This window comes from Dendrobates tinctorius, unplaced genomic scaffold (assembly GCF_039654945.1).
Source record: "Dendrobates tinctorius isolate UK_male_01 unplaced genomic scaffold, ASM3965494v1 ptg000007l, whole genome shotgun sequence".
Lineage (NCBI taxonomy): Eukaryota > Metazoa > Chordata > Amphibia > Anura > Dendrobatidae > Dendrobates > Dendrobates tinctorius.
This window is the reverse complement of record NW_027361675.1, coordinates 26814449-26833780: the sequence shown is the minus strand read 5'-3', so window position 1 is coordinate 26833780 and position 19332 is coordinate 26814449. Positions and strand designations below refer to the sequence as shown.

The 19332-nt window shown below is 44.2% G+C and overlaps 2 protein-coding genes across 3 annotated transcripts in view; both read left to right on the top strand.

Annotated features, from left to right (window-relative positions):
- The first annotated feature begins 1284 nt into the window (after window positions 1-1284).
- Window positions 1285-16014, top strand: RPL11 (ribosomal protein L11). The gene is made up of 6 exons (XM_073572933.1): window positions 1285-1387; window positions 4066-4213; window positions 4524-4630; window positions 6215-6346; window positions 12914-13024; window positions 15943-16014. Exons 1-6 carry the CDS (start codon window positions 1382-1384, stop codon window positions 15970-15972), a joined length of 534 nt encoding a protein of 177 aa, XP_073429034.1. The 5' UTR covers window positions 1285-1381; the 3' UTR covers window positions 15973-16014.
- Window positions 16015-17450: 1436 nt separating this feature from the next.
- Window positions 17451-19332, top strand: part of ELOA (elongin A) — a 65514-nt gene continuing 63632 nt past the window's right edge. Inside the window, exon 1 of one of the 2 annotated variants that reach the window (XM_073572932.1) lies at window positions 17451-17619. In XM_073572932.1, coding sequence (XP_073429033.1) covers window positions 17545-17619 — 75 coding nt within the window. In that variant the 5' untranslated portion in view covers window positions 17451-17544. Of the gene's footprint in view, window positions 17620-17706; window positions 17921-19332 lie in introns of those variants that run through there. The other variant, XM_073572931.1, reaches the window with a different exon arrangement.

The following is a 19332-nucleotide window of genomic DNA, read 5'->3' as shown; positions in this document are numbered from 1 at the left end:
TTTTTCCCATCATGCGTAAGACGATGGCCACAAAAAACGCTGCAATGCGTTTTTGCATGCGTTTGCGTATGATATGCTGCGGACTCAAATGCTAATGTGAACCTAGCCTTAAAGATAGGTACGCAGGACACATGCATAAGTAGGCGGAGCTAATTGGAGGTGGGTGGAGCTTCAGGAAGTACGCAGCCCTCCACAGAGCCCCGATACGCTAATGTGAACCTAGCCTTAAAGATAGGTACGCAGGACGCATGCATAAGTAGGCGGAGCTAATTGGAGGTGGGCGGAGCTTCAGGGAGGAAGTACGCAGCCCTCCACAGAGCCCCGATACGCTAATGTGAACCTAGCCTTAGTGAGGCCGTGTGGTTCCGCTTCGGTGCAGACTTGGCGATGTTATGCAGTTCAGTGCACTCTCTAATCAGTTTGTTTTCCATCCATCTCCGCCCTCCTCTGGCTCCTGTCAGCCATAGAAGATGGTGCATAGGTAGAGGGGATACATTTGGGCGGGTAGGTGCACTGAGCACCTCATTAGTATATTTGAATTAAACATTTCTGGCAAACACAGCTCTTAATTTGGGCACTAAAGGTTCTTATTAGGGTTATGTTCCCTACTAGGTGCTGCTGTGTTTGGTCTCAGCAGTCTTTTTGTGCCAACAGATCCCTTTCAGTGCCTGCCGCGTGGTCATCTGTCAGCTAGTTCTCCGGATCACACGCTATAGATGGACACATCGCCCAGGAATACCTTTTTGCTTTTCTTTTAGTTAGGATAGACTAACTTACACATGCCCCAACGCCTCTCTTCATCTGGAGTCGGTAAGAGCCCGTTCACATGGGAGCTCAGCTATACTCTACAGTCAGCGGACGCTAAGGACACAAGCTCCGCATTAGATCACGGTGCTGCAGTTCTTTTCATGTCTCAACTGCAATGCAAGTTACTTTTTATTGTTGCAATACATCTAAAATGAAAAATGCTGCAAATGCTCTGCCATAGTAGTCTCCAGCTGCTGTGCAGAGTTATGCATCTCCATGGTAACAGACAACAAACTGTGCACTCTGTCTACCTGCTACTATACCAGACCTCTGTAGGAGTGTGACAATGATGAGCAGACATTTCCATAACGTCACATGTCTGTGTATTCGGCATTCACCTGCACAGCCAGTCCCCATAGCTACACGTCTATCCCAGCTGTGGAGTCTACCCAAACCCTCTGTACAGCCTCCAGCACAGCTCACTCTCCGTACTACTGCGCAAGTGCACATGACGGCTGAAAATCACGTGATCAGGGAAGTACGTGTGAGCACGTCCAGGTGACGTCGGCGTCACTACCTCTCGCCGTATATAAGGAGGAAACGGAAGTCTCGCGATCTCTTCCAATCTCCCAACATGGCGGTGAGTGCAAGCTGGAGGGGAGACTCCTTGGTGATGAATCCTTAGCCATCCTCTGCGTGTTGCTGTGTGACGGGTGCGGGCTCTCGGCTGCGGTCGGCTCCCGCCGAGAGGCGGCGGATAGAGCGGTTATGGAGCGGTTACGTGTCCTGGAGCCGGTGGCCTGGCCTGCTGTGTCTCTGGCGGAAGGGGGCTTCTCTTATATCGTGTTCATGTGTGTGGTGGGAGCGGTAGAGGCATGTGATAGAGCGCCCCGCTCTGGCTGTACACGGGCAGGGCTGTGAGTGTCTGCGTGGGGGCAGGTTGGTGTGGGATGGGGCGCCTGGTGGGGGCAGGCTGGCATGAGGGGGCCCAATATGGGCATGCTGTGTGAGTAGCTGGCCGTGGCCCTGTGAGGGGCACTCTGGTGTGGGGTGGGGGCAGACTGTGAGTAACTGGCTGTGAGTAACTGGCTGTGGCACAATGGGGTAGGTTGGTGTGGGTTGGGGGCAGACGCTGAGTAGTTGGCTGTGGCCTGATGGGGGCAGGCTGTGTATGACTTGAGGGGGCCTGGCCAGGGCAAGTTGTGTGGCTGAGGGGGAGCCTGATATATTGAAATATGGGTTTGGATCAGTATAAAATGAGTTAGTACTTGTGTCCCAGCCTCCAGTGTTGCCTCAGCTGTAACTTGAAAGGTATTGGGCTATGGGCCCACAAAGCGTTTAAATCCAGACACTGAAAACTGGCCTTCTTCCCAGAAATCGTGCGGTTTTGTCCGCGCAATTTCACTGTGATTTTGCCGTGATTTTCGTGTGCGATATTCAAGCAAAAAATCGGGGTATATTTACCTTCCGATGTCCCGCGCTGCCATCCCGGGCCACAGCGTTCCCAGTAATGCCTTGCGAGACCTGTGATGACGTTGGTGTCGCGTTGCTATAGCGATCTCGCGAGACTACGTCATCACAGGACCTTGCCGCAAGGCATTACTGGGAACGCTGAGGCCGGGAATGCAGCGCGGGACGTCGGAAGGTAAATATACCCCGATTTTTTTTTTTTTTATATATTTTTTTTTTTTATTCTTTTTTTTTACAGGGGTATGGTACCCAGGGCCTGGAGGACAGTCTCCTCTCCTCCACACCGTGGGTACCAACCGCACATGAGACGCTTAACTTCGCGCATGGTGGGCATAGCCACATGCGGGAAGTAAGCGATTCTCATGCATTCCTATGGGTGCGGAATCGTGGCAATTCTTTGCGATTCTGCACAAAAGAATGTATATGCTGCGATTTTCTCCGCGATGCGATTCCGCCGCGGTAAAAAGCGCAGCATTAGCACAGCATGTGCAGAATGCCATAGGAATGCATGGGGTGAGTTCTGTACCCAATTTTTAAACGTTTTCGTCAGGGCTGTGGAGTCGGTAAGCCAAACCTGCGACTCCGACTCCTCAATTTCCCTTACACCAACTCCGACTCCACGACTCCGACTCCCACACATATTGCTTATATTTAAATGAAAAATTTATTGTAGTACAATGTGAACCTCAGACATTTAATCATTTTTATGATCCAATAATCAAGATATTTAGATAGAACAGAATATATATTGGTGTACTACCCGGTTTTCATTCTTTTTGGTACAGATACGATATGGATAGACAGATATGGATAAATGGATAGAGCAGATTTCTAATCTGCTTTTGCTATTGAAAACATTATCTATGAGCTCAAAAACCTTTCAGGTGATGCAGTTTTTTAAAAAGATGATCAGCTTTTGCAGCTGAAAAACGTATCCTCAAAAAACACAGGAAAAACTCTGTGTGTGAATGTAGCCTTAGATCAGGAATATAACAGCCATTTATAGGACATTTCATAACTTTCCCAAACTCCTATGAAAAAATATTCAGCACATCCTGCATTGAATTACTGTACCCAATTTATTATATATTTTAGGAGTCGGTCCATTTTATACCGACTCCAACTCTGACTCCACCAAAATGAGCACCGACTCCCCGACTCCACAGCCCTGGTTTTCGTGCTGAAAATCGCGGCAAAAATGCTTAAAAATCACATTGTGGGCACACAGCCTAACTCTGCCAATGATTGCATGGTATTTCTGATATATTTACTGTATGTAGCGCTCTCGCATTCCACAGCACTTCGTAGACACCACTGTCCCCAATGAGGGGATTTAGATTGAACCGATCAGGATGAGTGTGGGAGGAAATGGGGGAACCCAGAGGAAACCACACAAATTTGGGGAGATCATACAAACTTCTTACAGCTGTTGGCTTTCTTGGGTTTTGAACCCAGGACCTCAGCGCTGAAATGAACAGTGCTGCCCCATTACTCCTGTTCCAGCTTGAGTGATAACTGGTAAGTACAGTGAAGGGAGTGTTCCGTAACTAGCTATGGGACTGTCAGCTAAAAGTGCTGTACTTCAGTTTCAACATGTTCACTGCTATTCAAGGGTCCTTCCAGAGATCTGTTCAGATCAGTGGGGTTCCAGCTATTAGCAGGCTATACCTGATCCAAATAAAAGGAAGATGACTTGCTATTTGGGAGTAATGGTGCTTCAGTAGATACAGTAATATAAATTTACAGAGTTTGATAAGCTTTTATGAAAGCGCATTACTAGTTTTGCATATGAGCTATGTACTTTATAGCACTTTTTTTAAATTAATAGACCAATGCTTTCTTTTTTAGGACAAATCTGAGAAAGAAAATCCCATGCGTGAGCTAAGAATCCGCAAACTGTGCCTCAATATCTGTGTTGGTGAGAGTGGTGACAGACTGACCCGAGCAGCTAAAGTGCTGGAGCAGCTCACTGGGCAGACCCCTGTCTTTTCTAAAGGTTAGTCTGGTTGTATGATTGAGCTGGAAGCATGGTTGCCCACTTTTAGTTGGTGGCATGCTGCAGTCATTCTGGCATCATGGATGTTGTACTTTCTGGTATCATCTGCAAAATAACATGACATTTGTTTGAGTGTGCTGCTTTTTGGCTGACCATCTTCAATCTGTGGTGGTGTTGCAGAGCCAGAGTTAATAACGTGCCTATCACTTGTGCCTTTTTGCCAGCTGGTCTTACAATGTCGTCCCAATGCACGTAATTCTGGAGTATGTCTATTAGGCAGTGAAACTTCTTGCAATCTTTCCTTTTTTAGCTCGCTACACCGTGCGGTCTTTTGGAATCAGGAGAAATGAAAAGATCGCTGTTCACTGTACAGTCCGTGGAGCCAAAGCAGAAGAAATTCTTGAGAAAGGCCTAAAGGTACATGGCATTACTGTGGTGTTGGCTCTAAGGCTGAGCTCTCATTGATTTTTCAGGTTTCCCTACAAACAGTACATCACACGTTAATAGGTTTTAACAAAACCTATTATCTGTACTGCATATTGTGAATAATCCAGTTATACCATAATAGGTGGTTGTGGCAGAATTGTGATAAACATCATGGATCTCTAATTCTGGGCACAGCTGTCTGATTCATATTGGTAAGTCTGCAAATCCCTGCGGCTCAGTGTGCGCGTGGTGGGATTCATAAGTCTGCAGTCAGTGACTGTGGACTTACCGATTTGGTCTGGACAATGTCTTTAACCAATGCATATAGGTCTGTTATACCACTCTGAACACAAGATTCCTAGAAACCAAAATTGGTGACATCTGCCACACTAACTTCTGTATGCCAGGTATACTGTGATTAGTTGATTTTGCATCATAAAGCGGTCATAGGGGTGTGCCACTGCTTGGTTCCTAATCGCCTACATTAACCCTGTGAACTCCAGTGCAGTCTCTTCAGGAGTAGGGGCTTGAAAAGATGTTATCCATCATAGTGCAGTGGTCATGGGTTGCTAAAACCTGTAATGTGAGTTAAATGCATTTCCTCTGTTGGCTCATCAGTACTGATGGAGGGTGGCTGAAGTCGTCTTGTAAAGGCTAAATGACCCCTTTGATGATGGGGAATTTGTTGGGAACTGCGTACTGTTAAAAATGGCTTGGTCAGTCAAATATGCCTACTCAAATGCTCTCCTGTACTGGAAGTAGCACTGCAAAAACGAGTAGAAATGTGAAAATGGCCCTTAAGCTGTATAATCTACTCTTATAAATTTGCTAGCTGACTATTTTTTTTGGAGCTATAAAAGTGCTCCTGAGCAAATATTGAGACTTGGATTGTCTTCTAGAAGTATTTAATATGAATGAAGCCTGGAATATCTGGAAATGTGTTCACAACAGAGCATGTCTTCCAGTGAAGTTGGATTTCAGCCCTCCTATGATTTATTAACTCTACATCTGTGTATAGTATGTTAATAGTTATTTGCTGCAGTCTTCTGTGGTCCTCATCTAAGTGACACTGCTCTTCAGATTCTGGTTCACTCTGACCTGGTACATTGCAGCTGTTATACCAGTTTTCTGGGTAGTACAGGGGCATGGTGACTGCTGTTTGTCAAATTCATGACAGGTGGTGGAATGCAGTATGCCGCAAGGAGGAGCTGGAGTAAAATTTCATTGTTGTGCTTCCCATCTGGTGCTCTCGAAATATGTCCATTCATGAATCTGGAGCATGCATCTGACTCAACAACAATCTTGATAAGATGGGCTGAATGCTGGTCTTGATGAATTGGCCCCTAAGTGTCACCCTGTAAGCCTATGCAGCCTTGTTCTAATGTTCCATAGACTAACACTGTAAGTCACTTCAGGTCAGAGCTTTGTGACTAGTCTAAAAACCAGTCATATCACTTAGACCAGAACAGTTGAGTTTCATACAACATACCAATTTAGAAGAAATAAGTTCATGGGAGGTCTTTGTTTGCTTGTTTTATCACTAATGCCAATTCTGATTTGTCCTTTACCTTCTAGGTCCGAGAATATGAATTGAGGAAGAACAACTTTTCTGACACAGGAAACTTTGGTTTTGGTATCCAGGAGCACATTGATCTGGGAATTAAATATGACCCAAGCATTGGAATTTATGGGCTGGATTTTTATGTGGTATGTATATGGGAGGCAGCTTCCTCTCATAGAGGTAGACCTGGCATCAGCAAACTGCCACATGGGTGTTTAAGGCTGCATTGTAATTGTGGTTTAGGAGCTTTTATTAAAGGGAACCTGTCCAAAGATTCAGGTTTCCTGAGCATGAATCATATGCTGTGACGTTTCAGAGAGCTTGCTTAGAAAAGTTGGCCAGAGACTTGGTGCGGTTACCAGCTGACTTGTCTGCCCTGATCCTTTGACTAGCAGGAGTCTCCCAAAGTTCTTGGGTAGATACCTGTTGGTTTACTAAAGCACATGGAAGCTTTATGGACATGACCAATCAGTCTCTAGCTCTTCTAAGTACACTTGCTCTGAACCAGTGCCGTACCTGGCTACAGTCTTGCAGCCAGGTGAATTCATGTTGCCAGTGGCTCAGGCATCATTATTAAAGTAGTTCCCTTAAAGTTTCTGAATCAACTCTTGATCTATACTTGTTCCAAATGTTACATTTAAGTCATATGTATGATGTAACTATTTTTTTTAATGTCTAAATCCTAACTTATGCAGAAACTAGAGGTACATGTCCTAAAACCATTGTACAGCATGTTGCTCAGGGGCTTTGAGCTCCTGCATGAGCACATGTGCACAGCCATGCAGCCTTGTTCTAAGTTCCATATATGTTTCCATACACTCAGTATAAAGTCTAAGCCTGTACAGAAGGGAGTCTGGGCCAATGCTGAGCCCACATCTTTTCCAGCACCTGTCAGCTGTTTTGAGCAGCTGATGTGCCCTGAACAGCCGCAGGTGGAATCACAATCCACCTGTGGCTATAAACCTGTTAAATGCTGCTGTCAAACTGACAGCAGCATTTTATGCATGCTTCTGGCAATTGTGCTGGAAAACTGTCCATCAGTGACCCTCCTTCACGTGTTGGCATGTCACTGGTTGATGTCATAACCTGAGGTCTCCTGGAGACCTCTATGGCTGCCAGTGCCAGATTGCCCAGTGGTCAGCGCTCATAGCAAGTCAGCAATTGTTACATAAAGGTGATCTGATCATCGCCTGTGTAGCAGAGCTGATCGGGTTATGGCAGCTTCTAGTTTCCCATGGAGACTATTGAAGCATTCCAAAAGTGAAAAAAGTTATTTAAAAAAAATAAAGGTTTGAATGGCCCCCCCTTTCTCCCCATTCAAAATAAAAAAAAAATCAAACTTACACATTTGGTATCACTGCTATCAGAATCGCCTGATCTATAAATATAAAAATGGAATTAACCCAATTGCTTAACAGCCAATGAGAAACTCAATGCCAGAATTGCTTTTTTTGGTTACTGCAACATTGCATTAAAATGCAATAATGAGTATTCAAAAGATCATATCTGCACCAAAATAGTATCATTAAAAACATCAGCTCGGCACTCAAAAATAAGCCCTCACCCAACCGGAGATCACAAAAATGGAGAAGCTACAGGTATCAAACTGACGCAATTTTTAAGACTGAGAATCATAATGGCAAGTCAATTTTAGCATTTGGTGAACATGATAAACAAAAATACAAAAATGGTTGTAGAACTTTTTTTTGCAATTTCACCACACTTGACATTTTTTTTCCTATTTTTGAGTACACAATATGGTAAAAGTTCAACTTGTCCTGCAAAAAAACAAATCCCCACATAGCCATATTGACAGAAATATAAAGTTATGGCTCTGGGAAGAAGGGGAGCAAAAATCAGAAATTCAAAAACAAAAGGCTGTCATGAAGGGGTTAATCCCTTCACTCCATGGTGATCCATAACTTCTCAATGATACAATTAGTGGTGGAAAACATGTAGGTTTTGTGATAAACATCACTTGCAATATATACTTAAATACAGCTGACAGGAGTACATACAGGGGTTGGACAAAATAATGGAAACACCTGGAAACATCAACAAAAGTTAGTTTAATATGGTGTAGGTCCACCTTTTGCGGCGATTACAGCTTCAATTCTCCAAGGTATGGATTGATACAAGGTGTGAATTGTTTCCAAAGGAATTGTAGCCCATTCTTCAGTTAAAACACCCTTGGGTTCTTTGAGCGACGATGGCGGTGGAAATCAACGTCTAACTTGAATCTCTAAAATCGACCATAAATGCTCAATGTTGAGGTCTGGGGATTGTGGGGGCCAGATGAGATGCTCAACTTCATTACAATGTTCCTCGTGCCATGCTTTAACAATTCTAGCTGTATGAATTGGTGCATTATCATCCTGAAAGATGGCGTTCCCCCTCTGGGAACAGTGCTTGAACCATAGGATTCACTTGGTCGCCCAAAATGCCTAAATAATCACAGCTGTAAATTTTTCCATGAAGGGATATCATTGGCCTGGCAGATCTCCATAAAATAGCACCCCAGATCATCACAGAACCTCCACCATGTTTTACAGTTCGGAGAAGGCAGTCTGGATGGAATGCTTTCGGCTGTCTCCAAACGTATACTCGGCCGGAGGTCGGAAATGGGGTGAACGATGATTCGTCTGAGAATATCACGTTTCCACTGCTCGAGGGACCTATTCTGGAGGTTTCTACACCACTCTAAATGCTTGGAAACATTTGTCATTGAGAGCAGCGGTTTTCAAATTGCAGCTCTTCTGTGGAATCCATATTTGTGCAGCTCCTGACAAACAGTTTTCGTGGAAACTGGGTTCTGTAGGTGTTCATTGAGCTCAGCAGTGATTTTCAGAGCTGTGATCTTGCGATCCTCTCTCAAATTTGCTTTAGAGTCCGACAGTCTGTCAACTTCGACTTTCAGTCGGAACCGAGGCTTTGGTGTGAACATTTTTCCTTCTCTTTCAAACGCAGTCATTACTTTGGAGACAGTACCTCTTGACACGCCAAGCATTTGGGCACTGTTACACTAGCGCCTGCCATACGAGCACCAACAATTTGGCCTCTTTGAAAATCTGAGAGGTCTGCCATTGGTATCAGGTTCTCATCAGTGTTCTTACAATTGTGCAAAACAAACAGTTAACTTACATATTACATAACACAAATCAACTACAAAACATTAACATATGTCACGGTTTACATGTTTATAACATGTTCGAAGATTATGATGCCAAAACATTAGGTGTTGTCCAACCCCTGTATCTTGTCTATATACTATGAAGTCCACTTGCATCAATCACTTGGGCAGGTGTTGATGGGAGTCTAATAGATTGTTGAAGACAAATGCATAAACGCTGCTGTCTGTGAAAAGCAGCAACCAGAGAAATTACTGCTGGGATCTCTAGTATGGTGCAGGCTCACTTGGTGAGATACATGCTAGATTAAATTCTTGATCAATCCCTCTTTTGACTTAAGAGCTTTAGTGTGGGAGGAATCCAGAGCACCCACACAAGAACATGCAGATGTTGTCCATGGTTAGACTTGAACCCAGTGCTGAATGACCATAGTGCAAACTGCTGATGCTGTGCTGCTGAGAATGACCATGGCTGCAACTAGGAATTTGATTGGAGAAGCATGGTCACACTTGATAGTACTATGATAAAATGCTCATGTCCTGATGGTCTACTAGATGTACTGACCTGGACTTGTGCTGTCTGGTCGTAGACTATTTAGACTAGTTCAACTCAAGTAAACTAGCTGCAGTGCAAGAGGTCTGTGATGTAAGTGGTTTTCCACTTTAGGGAAAGTGAACACCAAGCATTCTTATACCTAAGGCCTCATTCACATGCTGCATGTAGCAGACACCCTGCTCCATTGGCCATGATAAGCAGCAATTGCAGCAGTTTAACCCCTTAGTTCCTGCTGTTAATCTAGTTTCTATTGTCATGATTAAGAGGGGGATGGCTCTCTGCTACAAGACTACACAATCTCTAGTCTAATGTTGCTAATGGCCTTGGTATATGGTGCCCTGTTTGGCACTCCAGTGTAAAACTAACAGGTCTCATGAATTGCTGAACAAAAACTTGGAAATAACTAAAATCCCCTAGTAACATGTAAAATAAAATTTTGAAAATAAACATGAATTTGGCCAGTAAAAGCAGCTTTTGTAGAAACTTAACCTAAGTAAAGTGTTGGGTTCTTTCCATGTCTGAAACTGAGTTTTAAGTTTGTGCACACTATCTGTAAACACTGCGGGTTGGACACTGTGTACTTATGCAGCATCAAACATGCAGCAGCCAGACTCTGTAGCACTGGACTGATTTCAAGAAATCCCATGTCCACTATGCGTCCAGACTCCTGCAGATCACCTGTGGAGACTGACATGTGGCATGTCTTGCCACACTGCAGCATGTCCATTTATCTTGCATCAATGTCATCCATAGAATGTACTGAATGCTATGAATCTGCACAGTTCAGTGAATTCACCTGCATTCATTAGATGGTGCTATGGACACTGCAAATGTGCACTGTCCAAAATGCTGCTACTTCTGGATTGTGTACCTGGCCTTATAGAACTTCTTACTGAAACGAAAACAACAAGTTCCCACTCGGGTCCTTCTGTCGGATAGAAGGGCTTTCCACATTACTGGTAATGCAAAGCCTCTGGAAGCACAACATTGCTCTCCCTCTCCTTAAAATAAAATCTAAGCACCCAAATTCAAATGCAACCCATCTCTGCTGATTCCCATCAGCATCTACAGGATTGTGCACAATAACCTACAGTGTCTGGCGCTGTTATACTGATTTACAATCTTTCTCAGTGTTTAATGAACGATATGCTTGTGCCCCAGGGTTGTCTGTGGGGGGCTTCATGTTGTACTCTGATTAGATATTCATAATGCAGACTGATGGGTCACTGACCTGCCCCTAATTTACATAATGAATATCTGTACATACTGAAGAAAAACCTTCTGCAGGTAGATGCCAGCAGTAGCACCTGTGATGCAGCATAACTGCATGTTTACTGTCCTAACAACTAATGTAGCAGCTATCGGTGTATATAGAGGTGATCTGATGGCTGCTATTGCACAGGTGCCAGTGGTGTCTTACTGGAGAAGAGAAATTCCTCCTAAGGCCTGTTTTACATTTCCATTTTGACGGCAGTCCAAATCCGCCAGAATGTGAAAACGGATCAGTTTCTGTTGCACGAACGGATGCCAACGGATCTTTTTTTTTTTTTTTTATCGGGTAGTGCTGGAAATTTAAAGGAACATGAGTCTGGAAGAGATTTTCTGCCACCAGAACAGTATTTGGGGTTAAATTTCTGGCAAGGAAATCATTCTGGGCATGCTCAGTGTAAAAAAAAAAAAAAAAAAAAAAAAGCAGATCTGTTCCCGGATTCCGTCAATTAACAGTTGGCAACGGATATCCCGCCCATAGGCGACCATTATAACAAATGGCGACCATTATAACAAATGGCGGATAGCAGCAGAACCGTTGCTATCCTTTTTTTTTTATTATTTTTTTTTGATGCAGACAAACGTTTCACTGTCCATCCACTCGAGTCAGCGGATGCCAAAATTTTGGTGGATCCGTCAAACGGATCCAATGTATGACCAGCCGTCGAAATTTGCCGCTAATGCAAGTCAATGGGAAACGGATCCGCCAAAAAAAATGGTGGATCCGTTTTTGCAAAACTGCAGCTTTTGACTGGCAACAAATGGAAATGTGAAACAGGCCTAATATGGTGCTGCCTGTGCAATAGCAGCCATCGGATCACCTCTATATACCCCAATAGCTGCTACTGCGCAGGTGCCATTTTAAATAGATTTTAAATATCCTAACATCAAGCGGCTATTAGGACAGTAAATGTGATTATGCTGCATCCCAGGCACGTGCCTGCAGAAGGGTCTTCAGTATGTACAGGTATTCATTATGCAACTTAGGGGGCAGGTCATTGACCTGTCAGCAGTCCGCATTATGAATACCATAGTTAAGCAAAGCACCACATGAAGACCCCTCCACACTGCCCCAAAGCATGAAAATTAAGAATAAACAACCACAAGACTGATTTAATCAACCAAGGTATCATTTTAATCAGTATTCAGTCCATTCTGATAAAAGGGAGCATGGTGGCTCAGTGGCTAGCTCTGTTGCTTTGCAGTGCTGGAGTCCTGGGTTCAGATCTCACAAGGGACAACATCTGCAAGGAGTTCGTATGTTCTCCCTATGTTTGCATGGGTTTCCTCCCACACTCCAGAGACATACCCATGGGGAATTTAGATTGTGAGCCTCTTTGGGGACGGCGATGTATGTAAAGCCCTGTTGAGCTAATGGTGTTGCATAAGTGAGTAAACAAACAAATATTGAGGCTGTGACATTTTATTGGAGGAAGGGTGTAACTTTTCACTTGTATAAAGCAAAGAATAGTGACAAACTCACCAACTTTTACTACTCTAGCTTCACCGATTTGGCAGACCCAGAACCGGCAGTATGGCACTGCATGCCCTGCTGCAGCTGGGTTAAGTGGCACCACATCTAACCAGTGTTGGAATCAAAGACTGGGTTTGAATGTGCCAAATATCTAGTAAATGGGTTTGTGGCCAGAGCATCTCTGAAAAAGTAGGCCTGCTTTAGACTGTCAAGTTACAGTGACAATTTATTTTTATTATGCTCTACCAAAGCAGCCCTTTTTTATAAGTGGTATAATTTCCCTACAGGTTCTTGGGCGCCCTGGATTCAGCATTGCTGACAAAAAGCATAAGGCTGCAACCATTGGTGCAAAGCACCGAATTGGCAAAGAGGAGGCTATGCGCTGGTTCCAACAGAAGGTGAGCATGAGTGCATTTAGGTCCAACTTGGTTATATAAGCTGATGTTCTTGGCAGTATTCCCACATGGCATAATGCTGCTTTTTATGTGCCCTCAAAAAATCTGCTGTCTTAACTGGTCAAGTTAAATGTGACTTCATGAAAACATGTCTAAGTGTTTAGACTGTATTTGTAGGATGTCCCTTAGCATTTTTCAGGCTCTCCAGAGAAACCTATAGGGTCTACATGCAGTATTTCTGCATGAAACATTTTAAAGTGAAAGCTACACCCAAAAATGCAACAGTTTGCTACTGCATATTTTGGTGCAGAAAAGCATGCAATGGAAAAAGCATATTTGCACAAGGGAACATGCCCTGATAAAGGATTAGAGAATGGTATCAGACATTTACCTAAAGATATATTGGTAATCTGCTGGTAAATGTTTAAATCCTGTTGGGCTGGGGTAACTGGATCAGCAGATGCTGAACAAACAAAATTGCATCCTTTCTGCAGCTGCTTGCTTCCAGTCATAGGGGTGGAGCAGGATGCAGCAAAGTCACAGTATAGTGGGAGTACTAATGCTCTGCAGCATGCAATGTGTAGGCTAGAGTTCTGGGGAGTGATCAGTGTGCCTACTGACAGTATCTGCTCCCTGCACAGCCCTGATTGAAAGTGAGAAGTTGCAGGGATAATGCAACTTCTCCAGTAAGTTGGCCAAACATGCTGGAATCTGAATGCAATTTACCTGCACATTGCCCCTGTATCTGCCAGTAAATGGTATTTCTGGACATGACAAGTTCAATTTAAGACTAGGCTAGTGAAGCTCTGCCCCTGTGTGCCGCCTGCGTACTTTATCTTTAGCATTGGGTACGCAGGCCATGTTGATGTATGCGGATGCCTCTACATGCGTCGTTTTGATGGTGCGGCGACCGCAACAAAATCAACACGTTGCATTCGGCTCAGGTTGCCGCACCATGAAAACGACACATGCAGAGGCATCCGCATACATCAGCATGGCCTGTGTACCCAATGCTAAAGATGGGGTACGCAGGGGGCAGAGCTTCATGGAGGAAGTGTGCATCCCTCTGCAGCTCCTCCATATGCTAGTGTGAAACTAGCCTAAGTAATTGGTTTATAAAACCTAGGTACCAGGTCTGTGTTCTAGCTCTCCCAAAAGGTTTAGAACTTTGTAGCTTGTCAAACATCCCCCACATTCATGAATACAAAAAGCAGATTAGTTGCAGAAACTGAATATACACCGAATGGATTTCTGCAAATTCCCTTTGGGTGAATTGTTAAAATTTCAGGTTTCTGCAATGATAATCCCCCATATAAGACTACTGTATACCAGCTCTGCCCTAGTTGGGCCCACAAGTTTTAAGCAGCACTTTTACACAGTACAGAACCTGCTACTATGAAGTGCAATATGATCTATGGTATTCGATCATTGTCTTTTAGTATTTAGTACTGTATAGCTCTTCTGGATATCCATAGCCATTCTGTTGCCACTAAGAGGTTAATGGTATGGCTAATCTGTAGCTGTGACCTACATGGATTTATAGCCTTCTAAGCACAGGGCTTGTGTTGTGGTATAGCTCCACTTCATTATCACAGGTTTTACAATCTTTGATCATCGTACAGAGCTGTTAGCATTTTTTCCTGAACAAGGAAATTTATACCAATTTACATCTGATTGTTGTGATGTGCACAAACTTGGTGAGGTTGCTAATACCTTATAGGACAAGTGTATAAATAGTGTTGGCCTATGTATGTTACCATGTATTTTAGCAATTAAACAGTATGATTTATAATCTTGGCAGAGGGATGAATATTTTCTAAAGAGTCTAACATTTCAAAGTGTATTTAGTGTTAAAGCAAACCTGTTGGCAGGATTTTGCTCAGTAAAGTTGGTGTGGTTATACTGAATGTTATTTTAATGTGGTTGCTTAGATATTTATCCTTGTGGGCTTATTATGGGTCACTTATTCCTCAGTGACATGCCCATATCTTACTACATATATTGTGTGATAGAAAAAAAATCTTCATCAAAATGGCACCTGCACCGTAGCATTAATTGTTCCTATAGACACTACTGTGCTGTCAACATATTGCAGGAGAAGAGAACTTGGTTCCATGAAAATGGTGGTGGTGCCACTTTGCTAGTGATTTTTTTTTCTTCTACAGTAAAAAGGCAGCAGTGCTTGCAGTGTCTATTGGAACATGCTGGATGCTACTTTGCAGGTGGCCGCTGCCATTTTTAGAAGAGGATTTTTTTTGTAACCCCACAATATTCTTTGCAGTATGTAAAATAGGAGGCAGGTCAGTGAGTGATCAGGGACCTGTCAGAATCCATACATGAATAGTTAATCGGAGCACCACATGAAGACCCCCCCCCCCCCCCCCCACAGGTCACCCTGGAGCAAGAGAATCTCTTTAACTGAAAATAAAGATTAAACAACCACAAGATGGATTTAATCAACGAGGTATCATAATCAGTATAATGGTGCCAACCTGACACTGTCTGTAGGTTACTGAGCACAATCCTGCTGACAGGTTCCCTTTAAACTCTCTCAAATTTTATCACATTTGGCTGCTCTAAACTTCCAACAAACTGGGGAGCGCTATGGCAGATATATGGAAACCCCTGCTTGTCAAATTTGAGCTGCGCTTGTCCTTGCACTACAAATATTAATCTAGTCAACACAAGATTTATGGCAAGGTGCATGCCACTGCATTCCTTGAGATGCACACCTCTGTATCAGGAGTGTATACCAGCTCTTAAGACCAATGTGTGTGGGGGAAAAAAAGCTAGTCTTGACTATTATGGGGCCTGAATTCATATTGCATTTGTGTACGATCAGCATGTACACCAGTGTGGGTTTTGTTTTTTGCCCTGGTGTAAATTCTAACTTGTGACTAATACTTTCTTTTCTCTTTCAGTATGATGGAATCATCCTCCCTGGAAAATGAGCTGCTTCAGTTTATACAAAGTCAATAAAATTTCAACTGAAACCCCCCCTTGTACCTGGTCGTTTTTTCTCTTTTTTTTTTTTTTTTAAACTTTTGTGGTATACTGCAATGATTAGCTTCATGCCCAGATGCCTCAGTCCTAAGAAAACCTGGACAGGCTTGGGTGTGGATCACAGCACAAGTGTTATATGGTTAGATGCTTGGCCTTCTTTTCCACACTAAAGGATTAGGTTTCTGGTCCTGGATTCAAATATCCTCCATCCAAACCTGTGATATTGACTTTGTTCATTGCAATAGGCTGGTATTCTGAAAGATGAGTGCAGACATGTACAGTTACTGAATGGCAGCACACAACAGTAAGCCTCCCAAGTATGCCAGCAGGGCCTGTCTGTGCCACAGTGTAGCTGGAGCCTCAGCACCACTGCCCTCTCCTAGTGGGTGGGCACCATACTCTAAATGTATACTAATGCACTAGTGATGAGTGAGTGTACTCATTGCCCAGGCTTTCCCAAGCATGCTCGAGTGTCCTCAGTATTTTAGCATGCTCAGATTTAGTCTTTGTCGTCTCAGCTGCATGATTTGTGACTGCTGGACAGGCTGGATATAGTGTAATGCCTGTTGGGGAATCCTCACATGTATTCAGCCTGTCTATAAGTCACAAATCGTACAGCTGAGACGACAAACTAAATCTCTGAGCATGCCAAAATACTTGGAGATCACCCGAAAACCAAGCAATGAGTATACTCGCTCATCACTACTATGCACAATTCCACATACCTGTTTATTAGCCTAACAGCTGGTCTATGTCTTAAAGGGACCATGCCCCTTTTATACCATTATCTGTAGATCAGACAGCATACCCAAAGGAGACAATCAGCAGAATGATATTTGTTGGAAGAGGTTCAGATGACCTGTAGTCTGATGCTGCATCCAGTGATCAATCCTAAGTGGGGTCAGTCAGACTGCAGAAATGACTGATGCCCATGGGCCTGCTGAACTCCTGTCCATACAGACCACCCAGGGCTCTGCTGGTTAAAGCACGGCTTCCAGAAGCACCACCTGCACTGCTGATCCTCTCCTGTCACGAATCGGATACTACCTTCTGACATGTCGTTACAGAAAACCATTAAACTGGAGGCAGCTTAGAGGGTCGCACTAGTGATCTCACCCACCACTACACACAGGGCTGTGGCTGCCTGCATTCCTGCCTTACAATAGTGCTTCATTCTGACCTGTACCTGGGGACCGTGGCTCAGTCTCCCTGCTCACACCATAGTAACCCCCTTCCCTGCAGGGGCTCTGGGAACCGGTAATTGTGGGGCTCGCTGCCTGCTGGTGTCACTAGGGCAGGCAGCCTGTGTACTGGGAGCAGGCGCAGCTGAGCCGCCTCCACCTCGGTGCTGTAAGCAGAGGCCTGATGACGCGCGCCCGGAGCGTGCCAGTACTCAACATGGCGGCTCGCTCCACGTCACAATAGCATCCGCTTCCGGCAGCCCGGACTAACCATGGCGAGCGTTCTGTAAGGAATGTAGCGAAAGGTGTCTTCCGGTCTCGCACTTGCCAGTGCTAAAGATGGCAGACCCCGTGGTGGTGGAAGTTGTGGAGAAGCTGCAATCGAGACTGTCGCCTAGTGCCGAACCCAAGAAGGTAAGGTGGCGGCCGGCAGCCTGTGAGCCGGGTGCTAGGCTGCTGCTCCGGGCCGTAGGACACTGCACCGCTCCCTGGTGTGGCACGTATGCGACCACCGCCATATGCCTGCTGCAGGGGCTCCGCCATGGCTGCCCTGACCAGCTCCTGTCCTGGCTGCAGTGCACACTGCCGTCTAGCTGCGGCTTCTGCTCCCACTGCAAGCAGAGGGACGCGAGGCATCACCAGCCCATGTAAGCATAGCACCAGAGCCCCCACTTGGTGGTGTCTGGACGTGGGCCACCTCAGAGGGCCAGAAATGGTGAGGAGCTGCTCAGATTTCCGTCTCCAGACCTCTCAGATACATTTATTTCTATGATACATGGAATTGGGACTAGAAATCATTTTTGCAATTGTTTTTCATGAAAAAAAGTGGCACTGTTCACCTTTTCCAGCCGCTGTGTTGTGCTGGCTGCAGAATGAGGTAACTGCGAATCTGTTAGCGAGCCTGCGCTGACTATCTGATGGAAAGTCTATAACTTATCTTTTCTGAGCTCTGAGACCACTGGTCAGAAGTGTAATGCAACCTTAGGCCGGGTGCAACCGGACGTATGGCCCGTATACTGACCGGAGGGCACGCAGCGGCCCCGACCATAGGCTTATATTGGGGTGGAAGCGTGGTCAGTCCGCTCACTGCGATCTCTATACAGGCCATGAAATCTGGGGGGCTGAACCTGGCCTAAAGCTGGAGGAGGACATGGGATCATAACCGACCACTATGGGGTACTCATCCCAGACTGTTTTTTTTTGTGAATTAGGATTTTTTTCCCCTTTTCCAAAAGGCGCATCTTTTTTAGCCTTTGGTTTATTTAGACCTTATAGCTTTCAATGAAACCATTCATTTTACATTAAGATTTACTAAAAACAAAACAGTATGATAATTAAAAATGAGGCGAAATAATGCAAACGCAATTTCCGCCATTTGTTTTTTTGTTTTTTTTTTGGCGAGTTTTACGTTCACTGCTTTCATTGTTCAGTAAAAATGACATGGCGGTAGGATTCCTCAAGTTAATACACGTATGCCAATACCAAGCGTAAAACGAGCTTTCTTATATTCTAGCGGTCAAAAAAAATTCAAAACAAATTGTGTGAAAAGTTGGTGTCACGGTTTTTTGAGACCTGTAACTTTTTTTTTTTTTTTATTTTACATCAGTGGAGCTTTGTGAGTAGTAGTTGTTTTTTTTTCGTGCTCCTCATATTACCATCTTTGGTTAAATTTGATGTTTTGATTTAAATTTTTTTTGCATATTTTAGGAAAAGTGCAGCACTGAAAAATGTTGATTCTTTCGCTTTTTTTTTTTTTTCTTAGCATTTCATGAGTGGTTTAGATATTATATTTTGATCGGTTGGACTTTTACGGCCACAACAATACCAAATATACTGTAGCCGGTTTTTCTTTAACACCGTAACCACCTATGACGTACATTTTCACCATAGGTCACTGCAAGGTGTATGGAGCGAGCTCAGGAGCTGGAGCCAATGAATTCCTGGCATTTGCCGGCTGTGTTATGTATCTGCATCTGTATCTAACAGCAGCAGCTGCCAGAGCTCCGTCCAATCAGACGTTACGGTCAATCATTGAGAACGGCACTTAATGGCTGCTACATGGAGCTGCTAAATTAATGTTTTTGAAAAGTCCTGCCACAGACTGAGTCTTACAAAAGAACCGCAATC